Source organism: Archocentrus centrarchus, chromosome 18 (genome assembly GCF_007364275.1).
Source record: "Archocentrus centrarchus isolate MPI-CPG fArcCen1 chromosome 18, fArcCen1, whole genome shotgun sequence".
NCBI classification, from domain to species: Eukaryota; Metazoa; Chordata; class Actinopteri; order Cichliformes; family Cichlidae; genus Archocentrus; species Archocentrus centrarchus.
In genome coordinates, this window is record NC_044363.1 from 9,344,839 (window position 1) to 9,367,655 (window position 22,817).

At 41.9% G+C, this 22,817-nt stretch overlaps 1 protein-coding gene and 2 long non-coding RNA genes across 4 annotated transcripts in view; 2 read left to right on the forward strand and 1 right to left on the reverse strand.

Moving 5' to 3' along the window:
* The window catches only part of LOC115796707 (type-2 ice-structuring protein-like), an 87,784-nt gene extending 65,239 nt beyond the window's left edge, over positions 1-22,545 (forward strand). The window contains exons 1-5 of one of the 2 annotated variants that reach the window (XM_030753094.1): positions 5,982-6,097; positions 8,688-8,812; positions 8,948-9,082; positions 21,860-21,971; positions 22,202-22,545. In XM_030753094.1, coding sequence (XP_030608954.1) covers positions 6,037-6,097; positions 8,688-8,812; positions 8,948-9,082; positions 21,860-21,971; positions 22,202-22,269 — 501 coding nt within the window. In that variant the 5' untranslated portion in view covers positions 5,982-6,036 and the 3' untranslated portion in view covers positions 22,270-22,545. Of the gene's footprint in view, positions 1-5,981; positions 6,098-8,687; positions 8,813-8,947; positions 9,083-21,859; positions 21,972-22,201 lie in introns of those variants that run through there. The other variant, XM_030753093.1, reaches the window with a different exon arrangement.
* Positions 151-2,222, forward strand: LOC115796714 (uncharacterized). The gene is made up of 5 exons (XR_004021325.1): positions 151-359; positions 724-782; positions 1,011-1,143; positions 1,313-1,449; positions 1,709-2,222. It is a non-coding gene; the product is annotated as an uncharacterized LOC115796714 (long non-coding RNA).
* On the reverse strand, positions 3,890-7,154 carry LOC115796719 (uncharacterized). The gene is made up of 3 exons (XR_004021328.1): positions 6,809-7,154; positions 5,353-5,521; positions 3,890-4,386 (listed from the first exon to the last, which is right to left on the reverse strand). It is a non-coding gene; the product is annotated as an uncharacterized LOC115796719 (long non-coding RNA).
* Positions 22,546-22,817: the final 272 nt, after the last annotated feature.

Sequence of the window (22,817 nt, forward strand, 5' to 3'; positions counted from 1 at the left end):
CCTGTTAACCTATTTTAAAGGAATATTTCTATTATGGTGAAAGTGGCAGTGGTTACTTAGCATGGAGGCTTAAAACCATCCAGAGGAAGAGCACCTTATCAGAGGGGAGAAGATCATCGTGTCAGCTCACTGGGGGTGGACCAACAGCCAGAGGAGATGCTTCATTTAACCCCGAGGTGACCCTAAGAGAAGGGCCATATAAGGAAGCTAATTCCTTCATGAAATATTCTTCTGATGAGGCCGCTATCAGGAACAAAATGAAGATGATGTTTGATTACCGTCGCAAGATGGTCCTGGACAAAAACAGATCATCTGACGTCTTGACTGAATTTCCTCGCTTCAGAGATGTCAGAGGCGTGGTAATTCAGCATTTTACACAAATAGCCTTTTGATGTACAATTGTGTGTTCCTAAGTGAAATGACTTGTTTTCTAAAATGAAAACCTTCTAAAATAGCTATACATCTCATTTTGGGCAAACTCCACACTTTACTTTTGATGCTTTACCTAAGTATGTTTGGTCACAATCCAATCCTAATATCAAATCTTTAAAAAAAATTAAATCAAAGAAGTTAGTTTGTGATCATGAGTTGATCACACAATCCAGTAAGATCTTTGTTTTTTAAATTAATCACCTCTTTAAACATACCTGTCCCTGAAATAAAGGCCTGGAGATGAATTGGCTTTGTGTTATGTTGCAATAAGCTCTTTTTCCATATGTTTAGATTGATCAAGACTTCATTCTGGAATTTGGAGAAGATGTAGCTTCCAGGTTTTTGGAGAGGTTAGTGCCAACATCCCCCCCCCCCCCCCCCCCCCCCCCATTTGCTGCATAAACTGCAAACATTTGCTTTATATTGGAATACTTTTGTTTTAATTTTAAATAATTTTTCAGCATGGTAGTGTATGGTTTGCAGTGATTATTTTCAGTGTTTTTATTAATTTTCATGAGTGATGTACTTCTTGTCTTATTGTGTTCTGTGCTCAATTAATAGAATGCCTTTTACTTTAGGTGGCCGACTGTTTTCAAGCATAAAGTTATCCAGCAGAGCAAGACTCTCCTACCTCAACTGACCTTGAAGAACTGATCTACTGTGCTGAATGAGCTTCAAGTGAGGAGGAACTGGATGAGACCTTTACCTCTGGTAGTTTAAATGATGTTCTGTAGGACTTAAACTTTTCTCTTTAAAGTATTAATAGTAGCTGAGGGAATAATAAAGAATTTTTGATTAAATTTAAGTTTCGGCTTTAAAGGAATAGCCTTGAATTTTTTTTTCTTTATTTTCATGTTCTGTGTTATTTCTGTTCTCACAGGCTGGGACAGCGATCTTGCTTCCATCATTCTCCTGCTCCACCTGTCTCCTCCTTCCTGTCTGGGCCACAAAAGACCTGGCAAGATTTCTCCATCCCAGGATGAGAAGCACCATGTGGTCTTCCAGAAGGTTTGTAATGTATGTTAATTTTTGCAACAACTATTATCTGTTCCCTTTCTCCTCTTTTTCTATGATTCTTTTCATATATGAAATGGATTCTGTTTTAAAATTATATGGAACCAATTTTATTCCTTTTATTGCTATGTATTCCTCTTGGGGTCAGAGTGTTGGTTAGGTGTTGATTTGAACTTTGACAGGGAAAGCTTCTAGCAGTTTTTGACAGAAATTTTTAATCCCGCTTATTTTCCTTTTTTTACTTCATATTTTTCATACTTAGAGTGGAACAAGCGTCCAGGAACATGTTGATGCCATCAACTCCACTACGCAACCCTACCCACTTGCTGTTGGGACAAAGAAGAGCACCATCCACGAGTTCTTCATTGTTCTGGACAAGCAGGTCGTACCATGCAAGTCAACCAGCTCACTTGGAGCTTTGATGAACTTTTTAAGGTTTACTTCGTAATTGGAACTGTTTATAATCAAATGCTCCACAATATGTATGTCTTGGAACTTGGAGAATTAAAGGACATTGCTGAAATTGCTTCAGAACTTTGTAGTGAACTCTCTCTCTCCATGTCAAGAATGCTTAGTCGTGACTCCGCCACAAAGATATGGTGGGTGTGTTGGCTCAGGGAAGAGCAGGATTGGGCCTTTCACGGACATTTAGATGAAAGAAGAGCAGGGGGAAGGAGAAACAAAGACAGATCTAGGAGGAGGTGAGGGCAGCGTTGGAGGAAGAAAGATCAAGTAGAGCAACCAGTTTGAGACAGCAGGGGGCTTGGATGAGGTCAAAGCAAGCCATGAATCGGAAAGTCACTTGGACGGACCTCTCGCATGCTGAGCCGCAATGCATCACCTTCCCGGTGCAGGCAGTGCATGACGTGCTGCCCATCCCAGCTAACCTCTTCACCTGGGGGAAGATGGAGACACCAAATTGCCCGCTGTGTCCAGCAAGAGGCTTGATATAGCACATCTTGAGCTCCTGTCCAACACCACTCTGCCAGGGCTGTTACACCTGGCGCCATAAACAAGTGCTGAAACCAGTTGCAGAAGCCATCAGCAAGGGGGTCAGCAGCTGCAGCCGAGTGTGCAACACCACCAGCTCAATGGCCTTTGTAAAGGCAGGAGAGAAACCCAGAGATGTGCGCAAGAACATGGCAACAGGCATCCTATCAACAGCTTAGGACTGGAAGCTCTCAGTGGACCTAGAGAAACAGCTGCGATTTCCACAGCATATTGTCAGCACCACTCTGAGACCGAATATCCTTTTGGTCTCAGAGTTTACCAAGAATATCATCATCATGGAACTGACAGTTCCGTGGAAGGATCACCTGGGAGAGGCGCATGAACGCAAGCGGTCTAAATATGTTCAGTTGGTTCTAAGCTGTCTTTAGCAGGGCTGGAAGGCGAGGTGTATGCCCATTGAAGTTGACTACAGAGGTTTTGTGGTGCACTCAGTGCACAGAGCACTCAGTACACTGGGGATTACAGGAGGAACAGAGCCTTCAAGAACATCACCAAAGCAGCTGAGAAAGCCTCGAGATGGCTCTGTATATGAAGAGATGGTCCATGGGGACAAGCGGTTACTACCTGAACACAGGCTGCAGTCTGATCAACTGTGGTCGGGTCGCCTGGGAGAGGGTGTATGATATTGGAAGACCCGAAACACCCGATGACCCCAGGATACATCACTGATGATGTGTTCAGGTGCATCAGTAGATGTGTTTTAGAACCGACTGTAAAACAAAACCAGACTAAATAGATGCATGGCTCTGAGCATCTACCGCTCAGTGTTTGCAGTTGTACTGTGACCAGTTTTGACCTGGGAGATGAACTCTGGGTTTCAGCCATGTTTGCTGGGCATGTTTGATCTTGTAGTGCAGGGAGGAGCAGGTACATAGAGGTAAATGACTCTTAATACCACAGAAAGGCCACAAATGTAAAAACATGTTTGTCCACTACCTAAATTTGGGTGGGCTCCAGGAAGTGGAGTTTCAAATGAATTACACCACAAACACACAGAACCTTCATTTGGTGCAACAACAACAGAGTAAAGAGGCAGAGAGATTGAAATAAATAAAATATATAATTCCATCAATTATAGCCGCACAACAAAGAGTACAAAGAGTTTCTGCAGACAAGCAAAAGCACAAAGGTGAATTGACATGTTAAGGACCAATAAAAACTATAAATATAAGGGAAAATAATTATGAAACAATGAAAAACAAATTCAAAATCAGTGTAATAAACTTTTCATACCAAAGTGTAAAAGTAATAAACAACACAACATGCAAATGCCTGAAGCATGGCATTTGTTTCTGCCACTGGGGGGAAAAAAAACAAACAAAAAAAACACCATCCATAACTTTGAGTTAAGAAATAAGTTATTTTTGTGAAAATAACTGAAAATTCCAAGTCAGCTCTGCCAATCAGGAAGCTCTGTGGACATCATCTCCTTGTTACCAGAAATCAGAAAGCACTGACACAGGCACACTCAGAATGCTGCAGCTCACACCCCAAACGGTGTGTTTGAATTTAACTATGAATAGAATGACAGGCGGCCGTATGGCACAGCAGAAGTTGGAGTGAAGCGTCCTCTGATTTAAAGCATTTTAATTCAAAAACTAAAGTCCAGATTTCTGTCATTTTGTTTGGAGCTTTAAATGACACAAAGACAAAGTTCCAGTTTTTCTTTCATGAACTGGAGCAAAGTGCAGCAGTTCATTAACACAATGTAGGAGGTCTCTGAGACATTCATGTAATCTGCTTCTAGGTCAGTTTCTGTGTGACATTAATGAGAGAACAAAAACATTCACAGCTCATTGAATGTGGTCTTAGAGGTCTGCGCTCCTACAGTCAGGTCCTTTAAGTCCTACCAAACAGCTTCATCATCGTTCCAGTGGATGATGTTTTCCAAGCAGATCCTCCAACAGTCGATAGCAGCCGCAGCTAAAGCTGGATTAAAAAATAAATCAATATTAAAGCTGTTATCTACTGGTGCTACACCAGCTTTAAACTGGCTCTGACTGCAAGTAATCATTTGCAGCAATTCCAAAAATGACTGCAGGGAAACAGTTACAGAAAATGTTACACAAATTAGTTCAAACAAGGCTGGAAGGTTTTTCCAGTGAACACAGATCTTTATAATCACACTGAAAACACCTGAGAACTTTTTTAATAAACTGGAAAAAATTCACTGAATTTGATCTTTTGCACACTGAAATGGTTCAAACAAAATGAGTCAGTGTGAGGAAAAAAAATCCACACAACTACCTCCTCATCAGCCACATTTAAGTCCAAGACCCACTGCTTCACTGGATCAGAGTCCACTTTGATTCAAGAGTTCATCATTAATTTGATCTACATATGAACTTAGTTTACTGTTTAGACTTAGTGTTCTCCTCATGCAATACTTTGTGCTCTATACATGAACACAACTCCAGTGTTCAGGTCAGGGGGTCAAGATTCAAATCTGTCACTGACTCACATCCTTCACAGTGACTGATCTCAGTGCTGCTGGACCCGAGTGTCTCCCCAGCCTGACTGAAGATCCAGGAGACTTTGACCATCACTGTATGAATACCAACGCTCCTTTGAGCAAGGCACCTGGAGTTTTTATGGTTGTCTCTGTGACTGATTGTCCTCTAGATGCTCATGCTAAAAGAAGTTGAATGTTGAGTCAGTCTGAAGGCACAAGTAAGTATATACACTTCAGACCACAAAGACAAAACCAGGGAGCACAACACACAGCATATTATAGAAAGGGCTGTAAATAAACTGAGGACTGATTGGAGACTGACTGAAAGGGAATGAGGAATTACACACAGATGAAGATCACAAACAAAGAAGTAAAACCAACACAAGACATGAAAGAACACTAACATCCAAAGTAAAACAGGAAGCTTGCACTAAACATGATACCTGAGGATACGAGTACTCAGGCACAGAGGGAGATACCACTGCATCCCAGAAACCTTGCAGGCCGTGCAGGGGCCTGTCCTTCCATAGTAGATCCTCTTCTTGCTCCTCTTCTTTTTCGGCAGTCGTGAGAAAGAAAAACTTCACAGTACTCAATGCAGTCCTGTAAAAACTATGTACACACCATGATTCAGTAACTTTTAATAACACCTTAACCAGCAAAAGTTTTAAGAATTCACTTTTTATTTAAGTGTATCTCTGGTGGCAAAATAAGCCAAATAATCACTCCTCACTTGTCGTGCTCAGCAGCTGTTATAAGGAGTTATGTGACTGTGGTATTATCTTAACACACTTGAATGCTACAGACCAGCAAAGTGTCAGAAACCTCTGCTTTTTTAGCAGCAGTCACATTTTCTGATCATCAGTTAATCAAGTGCATTTGGTGAGCAGAAACTAGCTGCTTCTTATCTTCCTTATCTTTATCCATTCGTAGGTGTACAATTCTTAGTAATTTTGTTATCTGCTAATTTTTGGTTGTTCTCAGAAAGATAGAAAAAGACGTCATGGAACAGGAAGAAGGGGCAGGCGTTCTTCATTTAATAATCAGTTGACTTCTCTTTACTGACCTGCAGTCTGTACGAGTCTCCTACAGAAGCATCACTAATTCCCATCTCATCATCTGCAACCATGAACATGCTGACTGTGTGTGCACTGGTTTGTACCATAGTGGCTCTGACTGGATCTGCTGGTGAGTATTATGCCATCTACAGATGATATTATAGAAAAGGATTGAACTATCGATTAAATGATGTCTCTAATTTTATAGATCTCCCAGAGACAAAAGCTGAAAGCAATGAAACAGGCAGAGGTGGGAAGTAACGAAGTACAAATACTTTGTTACTGTACTTAAGTAGATTTTTTAGGTATCTGTACTTTCCTTGCGTATTTATTTTTCTGAGTACTTTTTACTTTTACTCCCTACATTTTGACACAAGTATCTGTACTTTCTACTTCTTACATTTTCAAAACAGACTCGTTACTTTTTAACACGTCAGAGAGAAGTTTGCATTTCCTGTCAGTGCTCCGTCAATCATCAAACGATCTGAGCCTAAACGGAGGAATAATAACATATAAGAGACAATCGTACTGGCGTATCCTCCATCACTGGGCTTATCGGGTACAAAGGGATTAAATACGCAAACACATATAATTTATGTCTCATTTATAGCGCTATAATCAGGGGTTACAGCGGGCCGGACCGAGTCCGTAAGTTGTGCTCGCGGGACATCAACAGCTTAGCTAGCGCTACCGAAGAGGAAGAGTAACGTGTGGCAGGTAAATGCAACATTTCTAAATGTTAACAAGGTTTTCCTGATTTACTCATTTCCGGACTCATTGAACGCATCACCATCCCATAATAGTTTTCTCGTAGCCCATCCCATAATAGTTTCCTACTCACGATGGAACAGGACTTCGCTTCGGAGCTCAGAAGTTGGACCAGTACCCTCAAATAGTTGTCAGAACAGTTCTTTTCACCTCAGTGGAGGACTATCTTGTCGGGACACTCATGGGTTTTGTATCATCAATGTTTATGCGTCCATGAGACTGTATGTTTGCCTCGTTAATTGTTTGGCTAGTTACGGAAAAGCGTCCAGTTCGCGGTTGAAATACTTTTCTCTATAGTTGTTCTAACTGTTTAATTCTGAGTGTTGTTGCCGTAATATTCCTTGTTATTATGATAACTATCGTTGTGAAATCCTTATTAGTCTTAATTGCATCGGAGTTAGTTTTTTTTGCATTGCGGTTGCCGGTGGTGCATTTAAAGACCATCGGAATTCTGGAAATTCCCGTAATTTTGTCCTAGTCAATGGTGCGTTCAAGGACGCTTGGATTTTTCTGTATTTGGCGAGAATTTACCAGATATCAATATTTCTTTCTAGTACGCTATTTTAGTTATAAGCCGTGTCGTTCGATAACTCTTTACACCATCTTGGTTTATTTCATTGTGCATTTTTGAATATTTACATGTGCTGTTAGATTATATATATATTATATATCTATTTGATCACTGGTTGTCATTTATTCCTCCTTTTTTGTAGAAACCATAGACTTCATTATAAGCAAGTGGCATGAGTGTAACTGACGTCTTCTCTCATCTGTTCTGGCCGGACAACCTGGGGAGATTGAGGATTTAAATCGGTTGCCTGATACAGTCCTTCCGAGGTCACAAGTTTGGATTATTTTCCACCACCTCTATTACACTAAATGCTCAACAAATATCAGCAAACACACCAAGTGTGTGCAGTTTGTCACACAGTGTGTCTGCTAGCTAAAAGAAGAGCTGCTGTATTTCAGAGAGAGCAAAGAGAGAAGTTCACTCAGAGATGGAGAAAGAGGACAGGAGAGGAAGAAGAGAGGTTAGATTTGTTAGATTTAAAAAGGACTGGAAAACAAAGTGAAGTATGCTGACTTTGTGTAATTCAAAGATTGTATGAAAAAACTGCAGTTTAGTACGTAATAAACAGATCAGCTTGTTGTACTGTATTTACAGTAAAGCTCTGTGTTGGTGCACAGAGGCTGTGTTCATGGTCAGAGTTACAGGTTACATCACTGCAGCAGAGATGAGTTTGAATCAAAGCTGCTGATGCTGAGATTCATTCACTGAAACCAACATTTCTACAGCCTGTATGCTGTCAGTGTAAGGGATGGAGATCAGCTCAGATAGCTGTGAAATACTGGGTTACATCTTTGTGAGTTCAGTTCATCCACACAGAGCAGTAAACCTCAGAGCCGCAGCAGCAGGTCAGCTGATCACAGCCTGCACACCAACATCATTTACTGCAGCTCACAATAGAAAGCTGTGATTCTTCTCCCCATGCAGAGCCACTACAGCTGATCTTAGGGTTCCTCCACCCTTTTAATCCCACTGTAACCCCTGAGTATCCTCATGTTTGTGTTTACGTGGAGGCACAGTCACCCTCTACTATGGAGGACACAGAGAATAGAGCTGTGTTTAAATTCCCTTTGACAGTTTGTGTCCTACATAACAGATTCAAGCTGAGTGCATTAATTAGAAATAAAATGTAGATTGGAATGACGTTTCTATTCTCATGTATTATTTTATATTATTACAATATTATATAATGAGGTTCAGTTAGCTTTACAGAAAGATAGCTGGTAGAAACGTCCTCCAAAGAGCTACTTTTACTTTGTTACTCTGAGTACATTTCAGAGCCTGTACTTTTTTACTTTTACTTAAGTAAAGAAGTTGAACCAGTACTTTGACTTTTACCAAAGTATTTTTTAACACAAGTACTTGTACTTCTACTTGAGTACAGAATGTCAGTACTTTTGCCACCTCCGCCTGGTCAAGAGGTCCTCCAAATGTGATGATGGTTGGACTCAGTTCAATGGACGTTATTTCTACTACGTTGCAGAGCCTATGACTTGGGATAAAGCTGAGGTAATCCCAGTCTACAATGATTCTCCAGTGACTCAATTTTGCTTCCATGAAAGATTCATTTAATTGGCACATAGTGCTGATATGGGATCTTCATTATGTTTTCATCCTGAAAATTTCTCTGTGTCTTCACTGTAGGCAAACTGTGTGTCCCTGGGAGGTCACCTTGCATCAGTGCACAACGCCATGGAGTACTGCAGGCTTCAGAGGCTCATACTGAGTGCTACTCATGAGGAAAAAGAAACCTGGATTGGTGGCTGTGATGCACAGGAGGTATTTTAGTCACTGAAAACAACTAGGAATGCAATTACTATATGCAATATGTGTAGATGCATTGAATTACATTTATTTTCTTTTTGTTCTTAAGGTTGTTAAAAAATTCCTACATTCAATAATACTTTCACAGTTTCAAACCAGTCAGTAACTCCACTCTAGCAAAATGCCCAGTGAACATTGAAATGGGAAATTGATGTTTTTATTGGCCATTTTAATGTTCCTCAAGTCCTTACTACCCCATAGTGTTGTAGTCAAGACCACCTAACCAGAGACCGAGACAAGACCAAGACTTTTAGGGCCCAAGACCAGTCGAGACCATGACCGAGGGAGGGCGAAACCGAGACAAGACCAAGACCAGTGCGTGACGCTACATGACCCAATAAAATGTGAAACATGATCAAAATCACTTCTCAAATTGATCTGAAAGATCCACATTCCCATAAAATCGTCCTGATATTAAACACTCACAGCTCAAATAAATATAACCATCTTTATTTAATACTCCTGGGTGACTTCCATCATTTATCACAGAATGTAAAACAAATATTCATAGTTAGTCTTAATAGTCTTAACTTTTCTCTGCCTTTCATAAACAATGCATAAAGTTGTGTTGTTTTTAAACCAACAATCTTTGTAAAAATGGGTGCTATTTCAAAACCACATAGCTAAATGTGTAAAACTGAAAAAATTGCAAACACTCATTGACAGTAAGAACTAAAGCCTTTAATCTTATACAGATTAAAGCTGCAGGATGTAACTTTTATAAAAAATCTGGTTTTTACATATTTGTTAAAACTGTCACCATGTCACAACAATATGAGACCGATAATCTGCGAAAAAAATGGAGCACCTCCACCTCCTCCCTGAACCACTCCCAGTCAAAAACAACCAATCAGAGCCAGGAGGAGGGTCTTAGCACTGTCAATCACTCTTCGTGCATGCTGGTCAATGTAGTTGTGTGCGATACTTCAAGATTTGGTATCGATCCTATGCCAAGTAAACACAGGGCCATTATCACCGATACTGATACCAATACTTTTTAATAATTATGAAGAATTTCCATGAAGTTTAACTGGTTTGAGATTTTTTTTCCTTTGGATCATTAATTAGTTAAAACCCAGGATAGAATTAGGCAAAGTTAAATTTAAGTAGAAAATACTTTATAAAAATAAAAGCTATTGTCCTGAAACAATAGAACATTAACAAAACAATTTTCCCCATACATTGATGTCTGGAATTTTTTTTTTCATAAATTATGTGTACAAAATCATCACTCAAGAACAAATGCAAACTTTTTTCCAGGTAGATCATTCAGAAAGTATTATAAAAAATGTCCCTTCATTCACTAATTTTCTACAAATTTAAATTTGATTTAAATGTTTCATAGCAAAATCCTTTTTTTCCCCCAAATAAAATATGTTATGTGTCACATGACAGTATTACAAAACACTGTGGGGAGGAGAGGAGCAAAGTGTGCCCGCTCTGTGCTGTGACAGGAGCCACACTTAGACAGTCAGCTCGCATCTACAGGGGGTGGCTGTAGCTCAGTAGGTAGAGCAGGTCACCTACTGATCAGAAGGTCAGCGGTTCGATAAGATACTTAACCCCAAGTTGCTCTCCGACCGTCCCGTCGGAGTATGAATGTGTGTGAATGATAGTTAATTAAAAAGCACTTAGCTTAGTACATATGGAAGTGCTTGTATGAATGGGAGTGCATGGGTGAATGTAAACATGTTGTAATAGCGCTTTGAGTGCTGAGTGAGTAGAAAAGCGCTATATAAGAGCTAGTCCATTTACCATTTACCATCTTTGATGAAACTGCAGCACTGCATACAGGAGAGAAACTGAAGCCAAAGTATCGATCTCATTACACTGATATTGATCAATACCAATACCAACATTGGCATTATTAGGGCCCGAGCACGAACTGTGCGAAGGCCCTATTGTAATTGCTTCGTTTATTATTATTTTTAGGGCCCGAGCACGAACTGTGCGAAGGCCCTATTGTAATTGCTTCGTTTATTATTATTATTATTATTATTATTATTATTATTATTATTTTTTTTTTTTTTTTTATTATTCAGGCAAATGAATTGGCTTTTTGGGGGCTTTATCATATTCAAAAACTCATGAAACTTGGCACATGCGTCACACCTGGTGAAAATTTAAGTATTTTAATGGGCTCGGGCAAGGGCGCGCCCAAATGGCTCGCTAGCGCCCCCTAAACTGGAGCCCCACCGCTGTGTTTCACGTACATGAATGAAACTTCATACACATGTATATCATGTCCAGGCGCACAAAAAATCCTCTTGGAGCCATGCCCTAAACCCAACAGGAAGTCCGCCATTTTGAATTAATTATGCAAATTTGGCGATTTGCAGCCCTCACACTTTTTCTAATAACTCAGAGGTTTTAGACGTTATCATCTTCATATTTGGTTTGTCTAACCTACACCCCCAGGGGAATCTAAATCTCGAAAATGGTGAGTTTTTGCCAAGGGGGAGGGGTCCTTATGCCCCTTTGAACTTTGATCATTCGCCATGAAATTTTGATTGCCTCTCATTCATACCTACATGATCCAATGTGCATCAAACTTCTCCAGTAGGATGAGGGTGCCCCCCTGAACACATACATATGACAATATTTAATATCAGTCGCAGCGCCACCTAGTGGGAACAGGAAATGTCATATTTTACACTTGGAGGTCCAGCTCCAAGGTGGTTTAGCAGAACCATCTCAAATTTCACCTGGAAAGCCTTAAGAAGTTGGACTTACTGTGTTTTCAAAACTGTGAGTTTTTGACAAAAGGGCGTGACCCTTATGGGACGGCAAAGTTCGATGATTCGCCATGAACACAAAAATGGCTGTAACTCCAAGCCAACTTGCCCAATCTGGCTCAAACTTCAGTGGTGTGATAAGCACCCTGTCCTGAACACACTGATATGCATAAAGTCCATAAACGTTAGAGCGCCGCCTAGTGGCAGCTCGGAATATCTTAAAATAGCAAGTTTTTTGAGTAGCCCCGGAGCTACGTTTTATCTACATGTATGACAATGTACAGGCTCGTGTAACATCCTAAGACGTACAAAAAAGTCTCTTGGACCCATACCCCAAACCCTACAGGAAGTCGGCCATCTTCAATTGAAGGTGTCAATTTTTGCCATTTCCACGCCTGCTATTTGAACGAACTTGTCCTAGGGCATTTGACCCAGTGAGACCAAATTTGCTCCACATCATCTAGACAAGTAGCCCATCAAATATTGTGGAAATCTTTAAAAAATATTAAATGGCCTTATCACACCAGGCCATTGAAGTTGGCCTTCGTTTTTCTCCCTCACCACCAAAATTGTTTGTGCACTTGTTCGCACATGCTTTGTCTGATCAGGCTGAAAATTTAATCACTCATGTACACACCCAGGCTGAATCCATAACTACAGATTCAAGACTGTAGGCGCAATAGCGCCCCCTACAGAAGCAAATGAAAATTTGTATGACGTCCACATAATTAGTTTTGCTCTGAAATGCATGAAACTATCTTTCACCATTCCTTACGAAATCCTCATCAATTTGATAAGCCTCCTGCCCTGAACACATTGATATGCATAAAGTCCATAAATGTTACAGCGCCACCTACTGGCAGCTTGAAATATCATAAAATAGCATGTTTTTTAGCTAGCCCCAGAGCTACATTATATCTACAGCTCTGAAATTCTGCACACTCATGTAACATCCTAAGACGTACAAAAAAGTCTCTTGGAGCCATACTGGAAACCCTACAGGAAGTCCAGCATCTTCAATTGAAAGTGTCAGTTTTTGTCAATTTTTGCCATTTTCAGGCCTGCTATTTGAATGAACTCCTCCTAGGGCATTTCAGCCAGTGAGACCAAATTGGCTCCAGATCATCTAGACAAACAGCCCATCAAATATTGTGGAAATCTTGACAAAATATTAAATGGTGTTGTCACACCAAGCCATTGCAGTTGGCTTTCATTTTTCTCAATGGCGACCAAAATTGTTTGGGCACGTGTTCGTACATGCTTTGCCCGATCTGCCTGAAAATGTAATCACTCATGTACACAGCCACTCTGAACCCATAACTATGGATTCAAGGCTATACGTAGCTGCAAGAGCGCCCCCTACAGAAGCAAATGAAATTTTGTATAGCATCCACAAACTTAGTTTCTCGGAAATGTATGAAAATGTGTTTCAACATTCTTGACATCATCCTGATCAAAACAGTCTATCAGACCCATGCCCTATTTTGCATGCTGGAGCCGTGACCCCACCCCCAAATATTCCATTGCGTCTATGCCGAGAGCAAAAGATATCTTTTCCTATAAAAGAATTCAACTTTCTACAGACCTTCTGTACACCATCACGATCACAAGACCTCCGAGTGCGGCACGGGTCGACGAGCGCCACGGGTCGACGCGCAGGGAGTGCGAGGGCCCGATATCACCGCTTGCGGTTTTAATTATTTTTATTAGGGCCCGAGCACGAACTGTGCGAAGGCCCTATTGTAATTGCTTCGTTTATTATTATTATTTTTATTATTATTATTTTTATTATTATTCAGGCAAATGAATTGGCTTTTTGGGGGCTTTATCATATTCAAAAACTCATGAAACTTTGCACATGCATCACACCTGGTGAAAATTTAAGTATTTTAATGGGCTCGGGCAAGGGCGCGCCCAAATGGCTCGCTAGCGCCCCCTAAACTGGAGCCCCACCGCTGTGTTTCACGTACATGAATGAAACTTCATACACATGTATATCATGTCCACGCGCACAAAAAATCCTCTTGGAGCCATGCCCTAAACCCAACAGGAAGTCCGCCATTTTGAATTAATTATGCAAATTTGGCGATTTGCAGCCCTCACACTTTTTCTAATAACTCAGAGGTTTTAGACGTTATCATCTTCATATTTGGTTTGTCTAACCTACACCCCCAGGGGAATCTAAATCTCGAAAATGGTGAGTTTTTGCCAAGGGGGAGGGGTCCTTATGCCCCTTTGAACTTTGATCATTCGCCATGAAATTTGGATTGCCTCTCATTCATACCTACATGATCCAATGTGCATCAAACTTCTCCAGTAGGATGAGGGTGCCCCCCTGAACACATACATATGACAATATTTAATATCAGTCGCAGCGCCACCTAGTGGGAACAGGAAATGTCATATTTTACACTTGGAGGTCCAGCTCCAAGGTGGTTTAGCAGAACCATCTCAAATTTCACCTGGAAAGCCTTAAGAAGTTGGACTTACTGTGTTTTCAAAACTGTGAGTTTTTGGCAAAAGGGCGTGACCCTTATGGGACGGCAAAGTTCGATGACTCGCCATGAACACAAAAATGGCTGTAACTCAAAGCCAACTTGCCCAATCTGGCTCAAACTTCAGTGGTGTGATAAGCATGCTGCCCTGAACACACTCATATGCATAAAGTCCATAAACGTTAGAGCGCCGCCTAGTGGCAGCTCGGAATATCTTAAAATAGCAAGTTTTTTGAGTAGCCCCGGAGCTACGTTTTATCTACATGTATGAAAATGTACATGCTCATGTAACATACTAAGACGTACAAAAAAGTCTCTTGGACCCATACCCCAAACCCTACAGGAAGTCGGCCTTCTTCAATTGAAGGTGTCAATTTTTGCGATTTCCACGCCTGCTATTTGAACGAACTTGTCCTAGGGCATTTCACCCAGTGACACCAAATTGGCTCCAGATCATCTACACAAGTAGCCCATCAAAAGTTATTCAGGGTTTTGTAGAATATTGAACGGTGTTGCCATGGCAACCCTCTGAATTTGGACTTTTTTCAATTTCAAATTCACAGAGATTCTACACATCAGCCCCTGGGCTGTGCTTTCTCTATGTACCTGAAAATGTGCCTGCTGATGTAAAATGCTAACATCTACAAAAAAGTCTCTTGGACCGATAGCCGAAACACAACAGGAAGTCAGCCACGTTCACTTTAAAGTGTCATTTTTGCAGCATTTTTCGCCTTTTCCAGGCCTTTTTGCCTCAACTCCTCCTAGGGCATTTCACCCAGTGAGACCAAAATGGCTCCAGATCATCCACACAAGTAGCCCATCAAAAGATATTCATGGTTTTGTAGAATATTGAACGGTGTTGCCGTAGCAACCCTCTGAATTTGGACTTTTTTTCCATTTCAGGCCCAGATAGGTTCTAAACATCAGCCCCAGGGCAGTGCTTGGTCTGTGTACCTGAAATCGTGCATGCTGAAGTAACATCCTAAGACGTACAAAAAGTCTCTTGGACCGATAGCCGAAATCCAACAGGAAGCCTCACATGTTCTAATTAAGGTGTCATTTTTGCAGCATTTTTCACATTTTTCAGCCCTGCTATTTGAATCATCTTCTACTACAGCTTTTCATCCAGTCACACCAAAATGGCTCCAGATCATCTACACAAGTAGCCCATCAAAAGATATTCATGGTTTTGTAGAATATTGAACGGTGTTGCCGTAGCAACCCTCTAAATGTGGGATTTTACTCATATACCACAGTGCACCAAATTGTTACATCTCTGACATACATTGTCCGATCTGCCTCAAACTTCACAGGCTTAATGGGAGGGTAAGGGAGACTGGACACACCCCTCTATCAGCTTTGTTTCACACTCATAACGCCACCTAGTGGCAACAGGAAATCAGTAGGACACTGATACTCATCATCCTATGGTCATTACAGTTTCATTGATGGCTGCAGGCATTACATAGAGCATTGTGACATATTAATTAGTGGGCACTCACCGACGCCACCTACTGGAAGCGGGACACGATCGACGCGAAGTACGGCTAGCCTGCTGAGCTGTCAGCAGCCGGGTGAGCCAGCTACTCTCTCGTCTGCGAGAACCTCCGAGCGCGGTTCGGCTGGAGCGTGCCACGGGTCGACGCGCGGCTTGGCTGGAGCGCGCCAGGGGTCGACGCGCGCCGGGTGCGAGGGCCCGCTCATCGCCGCTTGCGGCTTTATTAGGGCCCGAGCACGAACTGTGCGAAGGCCCTATTGTAATTGCTTCGTTTATTATTATTTTTTTTTTTTTTTTTTTATTATTATTATTATTATTATTCAGGCAAATGAATTGGCTTTTTGGGGGCTTTATCATATTCAAAAACTCATGAAACTTTGCACATGCGTCACACCTGGTGAAAATTTAAGTATTTTAATGGGCTCGGGCAAGGGCGCGCCCAAATGGCTCGCTAGCGCCCCCTAAACTGGAGCCCCACCGCTGTGTTTCACGTACATGAATGAAACTTCATACACATGTATATCATGTCCAGGCGCACAAAAAATCCTCTTGGAGCCATGCCCTAAACCCAACAGGAAGTCCGCCATTTTGAATTAATTATGCAAATTTGGCGATTTGCAGCCCTCACACTTTTTCTAATAACTCAGAGGTTTTAGACGTTATCATCTTCATATTTGGTTTGTCTAACCTACACCCCCAGGGGAATCTAAATCTCGAAAATGGTGAGTTTTTGCCAAGGGGGAGGGGTCCTTATGCCCCTTTGAACTTTGATCATTCGCCATGAAAATTTGATTGCCTCTCATTCATACCTACATGATCCAATGTGCATCAAACTTCTCCAGGAGGATGAGGGTGCCCCCCTGAACACATACATATGACAATATTTAATATCAGTCGCAGCGCCACCTAGTGGGAACAGGAAATGTCATATTTTACACTTGGAGGTCCAGCTCCAAGGTGGTTTAGCAGAACCATCTCAAATTTCACCTGGAAAGCCTTAAGAACTTGGACTTACTGTGTTTTCAAAACTGTGAGTTTTTGACAAAAGGGCGTGACCCTTATGGGACGGCAAAGTTCGATGATTCGCCATGAACACAAAAATGGCTGTAACTCAAAGCCAACTTGCCCAATCTGGCTCAAACTTCAGTGGTATGATAAGCATGCTGCCCTGAACACACTCATATGCATAAAGTCCATAAACGTTAGAGCGCCGCCTAGTGGCAGCTCGGAATATCTTAAAATAGCATGTTTTTTGAGTAGCCCCGGAGCTACGTTTTATCTACATGTATGAAAATGTACAGGCTCATGTAACATCCTAAGACGTACAAAAAAGTCTCTTGGACCCATACCCCAAACCCTACAGGAAGTCGGCCATCTTCAATTGAAGGTGTCAATTTTTGCGATTTCCACGCCTGCTATTTGAACGAACTCGTCCTAGGGCATTTCACCCACTGACACCAAATTGGCTCCAGATCATCTACACAAGTAGCCCATCAAATATTGTGGAAATCTTTACAAAATATTAAACGGCCTTGTCACACCAGGCCATTAAATTTGGCCTTTGTTTTTCTCCCTCACCACCAAAATTGTTTGTGCACTTGTTCGCACATGCTTTGTCTGATCAGGCTGAAAATTTAATCACTCATGTACACACCCAGGCTGAATCCATAACTACAGATTCAAGACTGTCGGCGCAATAGCGCCCCCTACAGAAGCAAATGAAAATTTGTATGACCGTCCACAGAATTAGTTTTGCTCTGAAATACATGAAATATCTTTCACCATTCCTTACAAAATCCTCATCTATTTGATAAGCCTCCTGCCCTGAACACATTGATATGCATAAAGTCCATAAACGTTAGAGCGCCCCCTACTGGCAGCTTTAAATATCATAATATACCATGTTTTTTAGCTAGCCCCTGAGTTACATTTTATCTACAGCTCTGAAATTTTGCACACTCATGTAACATCCTAAGACATACAAAAAAGTCTCTTGGAGCCATACTCCAAACCCTACAGGAAGTCCAGCATCTTCAATTGAACGTGTCAATTTTTGCCATTTTCAGGCCTGCTATTTGAATGAACTCCTCCTAGGGCATTTCACCCAGTGAGACCAAATTGGCTCCACATCATCTAGACAAACAGCCCATCAAAAAAGTCAATCAGACCCATGCCCTATTTTGCATGCTGGAGCCGTGACCACACCCCCAAATATTCCATTGCGTCTATGCCGAGAGCAAAAGATACCTTTTCCTATAAAAGAATTCAACTTTCTAGAGACCCATCACGATCACAAAACCTCCGAGTGCGGCACGGGTCGACGAGCGCCACAGGTCGACGCGCGCGGAGTGCGAGGGCCCGATATCACCGCTTGCGGTTTTAATTTTTATTATTATTCAGGCAAATGAATTGGCTTTTTGGGGGCTTTATCATATTCAAAAACTCATGAAACTTTGCACATGCATCACACCTGGTGAAAATTTAAGTATTTTAATGGGCTCGGGCAAGGGCGCGCCCAAATGGCTCGCTAGCGCCCCCTAAACTGGAGCCCCACCGCTGTGTTTCACGTACATGAATGAAACTTCATACACATGTATATCATGTCCAGGCGCACAAAAAATCCTCTTGGAGCCATGCCCTAAACCCAACAGGAAGTCCGCCATTTTGAATTAATTATGCAAATTTGGCGATTTGCAGCCCTCACACTTTCTCTAATAACTCAGAGGTTTTAGACGTTATCATCTTCATATTTGGTTTGTCTAACCTACACCCCCAGGGGAATCTAAATCTCGAAAATGGTGAGTTTTTGCCAAGGGGGAGGGGTCCTTATGCCCCTTTGACCTTTGATCATTCGCCATGAAAATTTGATTGCCTCTCATTCATACCTACATGATCCAATGTGCATCAAACTTCTCCAGTAGGATGAGGGTGCCCCCCTGAACACATACATATGACAATATTTAATATCAGTCGCAGCGCCACCTAGTGGGAACAGGAAATGTCATATTTTACACTTGGAGGTCCAGCTCCAAGGTGGTTTAGCAGAACCATCTCAAATTTCACCTGGAAAGCCTTAAGAAGTTGGACTTACTGTGTTTTCAAAACTGTGAGTTTTTGACAAAAGGGCGTGACCCTTATGGGACGGCAAAGTTCGATGATTCGCCATGAACACAAAAATGGCTGTAACTCAAAGCCAACTTGCCCAATCTGGCTCAAACTTCAGTGGTGTGATAAGCATGCTGCCCTGAACACACTCATATGCATAAAGTCCATAAACGTTAGAGCGCCGCCTAGTGGCAGCTCGGAATATCTTAAAATAGCAAGTTTTTTGAGTAGCCCCGGAGCTACGTTTTCTCTACATGTATGAAAATGTACATGCTCGTGTAACATACTAAGACGTACAAAAAAGTCTCTTGGACCCATACCCCAAACCCTACAGGAAGTCGGCCATCTTCAATTGAAGGTGTCAATTTTTGCGATTTCCACGCCTGCTATTTGAACGAACTTGTCCTAGGGCATTTTACCCAGTGACACCAAATTGGCTCCAGATCATCTACACAAGTAGCCCATCAAAAGTTATTCAGGGTTTTGTAGAATATTGAACGGTGTTGCCATGGCAACCCTCTGAATTTGGACTTTTTTCAATTTCAAATTCACAGAGATTCTAAACATCAGCCCCTGGGCTGTGCTTTCTCTATGTACCTGAAAATGTGCCTGCTGATGTAAAATGCTAACATCTACAAAAAAGTCTCTTGGACCGATAGCCGAAACACAACAGGAAGTCAGCCACGTTCACTTTAAAGTGTCATTTTTGCAGCATTTTTCGCCTTTTCCAGGCCTTTTTGCCTCAACTCCTCCTAGGGCATTTGACCCAGTGAGACCAAAATGGCTCCAGATCATCCACACAAGCAGCCCATCAAAAGATATTCATGATTTTGTAGAATATTGAACAGTGTTGCCGTAGCAACCCTCTGAATTTGGACTTTTTTTCCATTTCAGGCCCAGATAGGTTCTAAACATCAGCCCCAGGGCAGTGCTTGGTCTGTGTACCTGAAATCGTGCATGCTGAAGTAACATCCTAAGACGTACAAAAAAGTCTCTTGGACCGATAGCCGAAATCCAACAGGAAGCCTGACATGTTCTAATTAAGGTTTCATTTTTGCAGCATTTCTCACATTTTTCAGGCCTGCTATTTGAATCATCTTCTACTACAGCTTTTCATCCAGTCACACCAAAATGGCTCCAGATCATCTACACAAGTAGCCCATCAAAAGATATTCATGGTTTTGTAGAATATTGAACGCTGTTGCCGTAGCAACCCTCTAAATGTGGGATTTTACTCATATACCACAGTGCACCAAATTGTTACATCTCTGACATACATTGTCCGATGTGCCTCAAACTTCACAGGCTTAATGGGAGGGTAAGGGAGACTGGACACACCCCTCTATCAGCTTTGTTTCACACTCATAACGCCACCTAGTGGCAACAGGAAATCAGTAGGACACTGATACTCATCATCCTATGGTCATTACAGTTTCATTGATGGCTGCAGGCATTACATAGAGCATTGTGACATATTAATTAGTGGGCACTCACCGACGCCACCTAGTGGGAGCGGGAGACGATCGACGCGAAGTACGGCTAGCCTGCTGAGCCGTCAGCAGCCGGGTGAGCCAGCTACTCTCTCGTCTGCGAGAACCTCCGAGCGCGGTTCGGCTGGAGCGTGCCACGGGTCGACGCGCGGCTTGGCTGGAGCGCGCCAGGGGTCGACGCGCGCCGGGTGCGAGGGCCCGCTCATCGCCGCTTGCGGCTTTAATTATTATTGATATTAGGATCAATCTGCCCACCACTAGCTCAATGTACTAATGGCGGACAAACAACTTACTTACTTCTGTGCCGTTACCATTGGTGGTGGCCATGGTAACTTCAGGGTTCTAGCAAGAAATATTTCTCACCCCAGCGCTAACGCTAATGAGTAAGCTAATGCTAATCGCTAAATGCCACTCCCACTTGTTAATTGAGTGATTGCTAGTGTTAATGGCAGCCCCCCTTTCCCCAGTACACTGTGGTTATAGGTCTGTTCTGGTGGCTACAGCTGACATCCTCTGCACAACACTCAAACATTCAAACATGCGCACTCACAGCACAGAGAAGTGGGGGCGTGGAAAAACATCTCAGCAATCCACCTCGTATTAAAAGAATCGTTTTTGGGGTTTTTTGTTTTTTTCCAAATGACGGAAATCTGTTACAGCGATGGAGAACTAATGTGGAGGAAATGCTCCGCTTACACGGAGAGACTCCTGAGCTGCAGAGTTGAAATGAAACATCAAAGCAACAAATTTGTGTCGAGGATTTTTAATAATCAAATTGCGTTACTCCAAGAATCGTTGCAGCCCAAAAACTTGCATTAAATTTTCAGTTTGTGTATCAAAATATATGAAGGTTGGTATTTACCTTTCATGCTGGGATTTTTTTGTTGAATCGGAAGCCTGAAATTTTCCTTTGATCTTCATTTTCCCTCTTACTTCTCTTCGTGTTCATGCCGGTTGTTGTTTCGATTTATGCAGCACACGCATGACCATAGTGAGATCAAACGTACAGATTGTGAATGAAACTGTCCGTGCTCTGTGGTAGATTGCAAACTGCGGTGAAAGACACAGGCGTAAACAGCGATAATAGCGACCTAGCCGGGGCGGAGTCTGCAAGGTGCGCTCCTTTGAGAGGCAGAGGAGCGCAATCTTTGTTGGATTTGAATCAGTACGTTTTCCATCCAATAAAAGCAAAGATGCTAACAAATAAATTGGACAATATTCTGGCAATTTAGTGATATTTCCACAGCTGTGGTCTTGACTGGTCTTGAAATAAAATCCCGAGTCCGCAAGGTCCGAGTCCATGACAAGACCGAGACCATCAAAAAGCGGTCTCGAGACCAAGACCGATCTCGAGTACTACAACACTACTACCCCAATATTCTAACTGTAATCTGCTCTCTCTCCTCCAGGAGAGCCATTGGATTTGGAGCGATGGCACAATTTTTCACTTTAACAACTGGTGTCCTGGAGAGCCCAATAACCAAGGCAGTTACCAACACTGCTTGCAAATGAATTATGGAGGTACAAGTCTAAGTGATGCTACTCATTCAAGAAAATACAAACTCAAAAATATTCTATTCTTTAACTGAAAAAAATATAGTTTTTTTTTTTTGGGGGGGGGGGGGGGGGGGGGGGTAATCAAATCAGTTGGTTTTAAATATGTAAAAATGTGTTTTGTGGCATGGAAATTATAAATCTGATTATAAACTGCTCAACACATTCAGTGACTTCCTCTTTTTCTGTACTTCCAGTTGAAAAGTGCTTTGATGACTTTGAGTGCCACGGTCAAAGACCTTCTGTCTGTGCCAAGAACATGTGATGAATCCTGGACTCAGCAGTGACACAGGACGGCATGTCTCTGTGTCATCAGTATCAGATATTGGCTTTAATCTCTTTTCTTCTTCATTATCTTACTATCGCTGTAATGCTACTTAAGGAAGTATGAGACAAGAATCAGAAACGGAAGCTGGCTCATGTCTTTAATAATAAGAGTCTGAGTGCTATATGAAAAGAATGCTTTTAGCTTTGTTTCCTGGAGAATGAAATTGTTTTTTTGTTTTTTTTTTGTGCAGAAATAAAAGCTGAATGCATTGAAGTTGGTTGTTTTACAAATCTTTTTGTAATTTTAACATAAAATATGTAGAATTTACCGCACCAGAAACAGCTTAAAATATAACACCAAATAACACCGCGCACATTAGAAAGTGAAGTAAATCATTTTTGTGTGATGTGTGGCTTGTACCGAGCCACACAGAGAAGGCCAGCCATCCGGCCAAGGGCCAACACCTTGCTACCCCAACCACCCCAGCCCACGCTCCAGGACCGCAAGGCAGCACCCCACCACCAACAACCAGGACGAGCACACAG